The 2,307-nt window shown below is 39.4% G+C and overlaps 1 protein-coding gene across 5 annotated transcripts in view; it reads right to left on the bottom strand.

Annotated features, from left to right (window-relative positions):
* WDR47 (WD repeat domain 47) overlaps positions 1 to 2,307 on the bottom strand; it is a 41,561-nt gene that overhangs the window by 5,538 nt on the left and 33,716 nt on the right. For all 5 annotated transcript variants that reach the window (XM_035123205.2, XM_035123207.2, XM_035123206.2 and 2 more), the window contains 2 exons: positions 1,598 to 1,767; positions 307 to 477 (listed from right to left, as the gene is read on the bottom strand). In XM_035123205.2, coding sequence (XP_034979096.1) covers positions 307 to 477; positions 1,598 to 1,767 — 341 coding nt within the window. The remainder of the gene's footprint in view (positions 1 to 306; positions 478 to 1,597; positions 1,768 to 2,307) is intronic.

Raw genomic sequence — 2,307 nt, 5'->3', positions numbered from 1 at the left:
CTGCATGTAAGGAATTTTGATTTGTATTAATACAAATATTGATATTGTATTGATGATTAAAATTATTGATATACTACCCAGGAATGCACGTTTGTCAGCAAAATGCACTTTTGTCATACAAGTAAGAGAATTGGCAAGTTCTACATACAAGGGAAGTTTTGCCAAAATTTGTGAATTTACACAGTAAAGTGTACAATTTTAAACTTTATTAAAATGGCTCATTAATCCAGCAACACACACTGCTGTTACAACAGATAGTAAAACTGGCTGAGACCAAAGGCTACCAAAGCTTGACCAGAAACGTACCAGTATGACCACTCAAAGCATGGAGGCCTTGCCCTCGCTGGCAGTCTGTCGTATAAATATTACAGTCCCCAGCTCCAGCACTTATTAAAATGGCACCACCACTTTCAGGACCTTCCATAAAAGCTAGATCCCTAATGGTTCCATCATGCATGCTGAATTCCAAATCTGGCCCTAAAATAGATGGAGAACAGAGTGAACAATTATCACATACAAACACACACACACACTGAAAATTGGGAGTTTTATAACCATTCAGGACACTACTTAATGTTAAAACATAGCACAGTCTAACCAAACTGTTTGCAAAAACAAAACAAAACCCTCACCTTTCTCAATCACCCAAACATAGAACAATTGTGCCAATCTGGTATTGGGTTGAAACATACCGTACTGCAGAATTACTGCCTTCATGTACTTGTTACAGGTAGGTAGCTGTGTTGGTCTGACATTGGTCTAATCTCTGTCTTGTGATTCCTGATGTCAGATTTATCATTTATCCTTTGGCGTAGGGTTTGGCCTGTTTGTCCAATATACCGGTAGAGAGCTGACAAACAGGCCAAACCCTACGCCAAAGGATAAATGGACATAAATCTGACATCAGGAATCACAAGACAGAGAAACCAGTAGGAGAACACTTCGATCTTCCAGGACATTCTATACAAGATCTCAAAGTAGCTGTCTTATTGCAGAAAAAATTCGGAAACAGACTGGAAAGAGAAGTTGCTGAATTGCAACTCATTACCAAGCTTAAAACCATGGAGAGACCTGGTCTGAATAAAGACATTGGATTCTTATCTCATTATACATGATAAAGCTTTCTTTAGCCATCTCACCCCTTGCTTTTTCCTGCAAGACCCATTGCAGTCGTTAACAGGTTTACCACTCCTATCAGCCAATCACCCATTCCCACCACCCTTCTGAGTAATACCCCTCCCCACCCTCTGACTATACATAAGGGTCTGGGGACTTTTGTGTCAGTGTATCTGAAGAAGTATGCATGCACACGAAAGCTCATACCTATGACAAACTTGGTCTCTAAGGTGCTACTGGAAGAGATTTTTTATTTTTTTGTTTTGCCTTCATGTACGTAGATGGGACAGTATGTAACAGTAACAATAGTTTACATTTATACTACTACAACTGGTCTGGTTAAAAAAAAATCCAAAGATTTAGAGCTAAGATTCTTATATTTTTTTTAAGCTTTCTTATCCCCTGAACAATGCAATTATATGCTCTTAAGTGAATAAAAAGTCAATTGTTTCAAGTAGTTGTAACAACAGTTTCTACTTACCTGTTGCATTGCAGGTGTCTCCATTGAAAGGTAGCACTTTAACATATTTGTCATTGGAACCAGTTGCCAGCAACTGTCCACAGGGACTCCAGGCCACACAATAGATTGATCCTTTGTGATGTTTGTTCCTTTTGAAACGTACCACGGGCTGCTTAGAAGTGTTACTATCACTAGGAGGGGCAAATGAAAGTAAGATGATTTTGTGCTTTTTTCATGTCTGGACAGGGTCTGTAACAAAAGGCTAACAATTCTACTCTTTTGGAAGGATAGAGTAATTAGCAAATATTTTAAAATGACATAACTGCATTTAAAATTAATTATCATTTCTTTTGTATTAAAAATATGAAATATAAAGGGTCCCTCTTCTAAAGTGATGCAGTTTTAAGGAAAGTCTGTTCAAAAAGCCACCTTCAAAAGGCTTATATTGTTTTAATGAGCTGTAAAGTGCTTTTTAAAAAACCACAGCTGCCCAGCTCTTACTAGAACCTTCTGCAGCAAGGCAGATGCTCTGCCACTGGGCTAAGGTCCTTCTCCAACCTTTAAAAAGGTAAAGTTAAAGGACCCCTGACAGTTAAGTCCAGTCGCAAACGACTCTGGGGTTGCGGTGCTCATCTCGCTTTGCTGGCGGAGGGAGCTGGTGTACAGCTTCCGGGTCATGTAGCCAGCATGACTAAGCCGCTTTCTGGTGAACCAGAGCAGCGCACAGAGAC

The sequence above is a fragment of the Zootoca vivipara genome, chromosome 7 (genome assembly GCF_963506605.1).
Source record: "Zootoca vivipara chromosome 7, rZooViv1.1, whole genome shotgun sequence".
In the NCBI taxonomy this organism is placed as follows: domain Eukaryota; kingdom Metazoa; phylum Chordata; class Lepidosauria; order Squamata; family Lacertidae; genus Zootoca; species Zootoca vivipara.
This window is presented reverse-complemented; position numbering and strand designations above follow the sequence as displayed.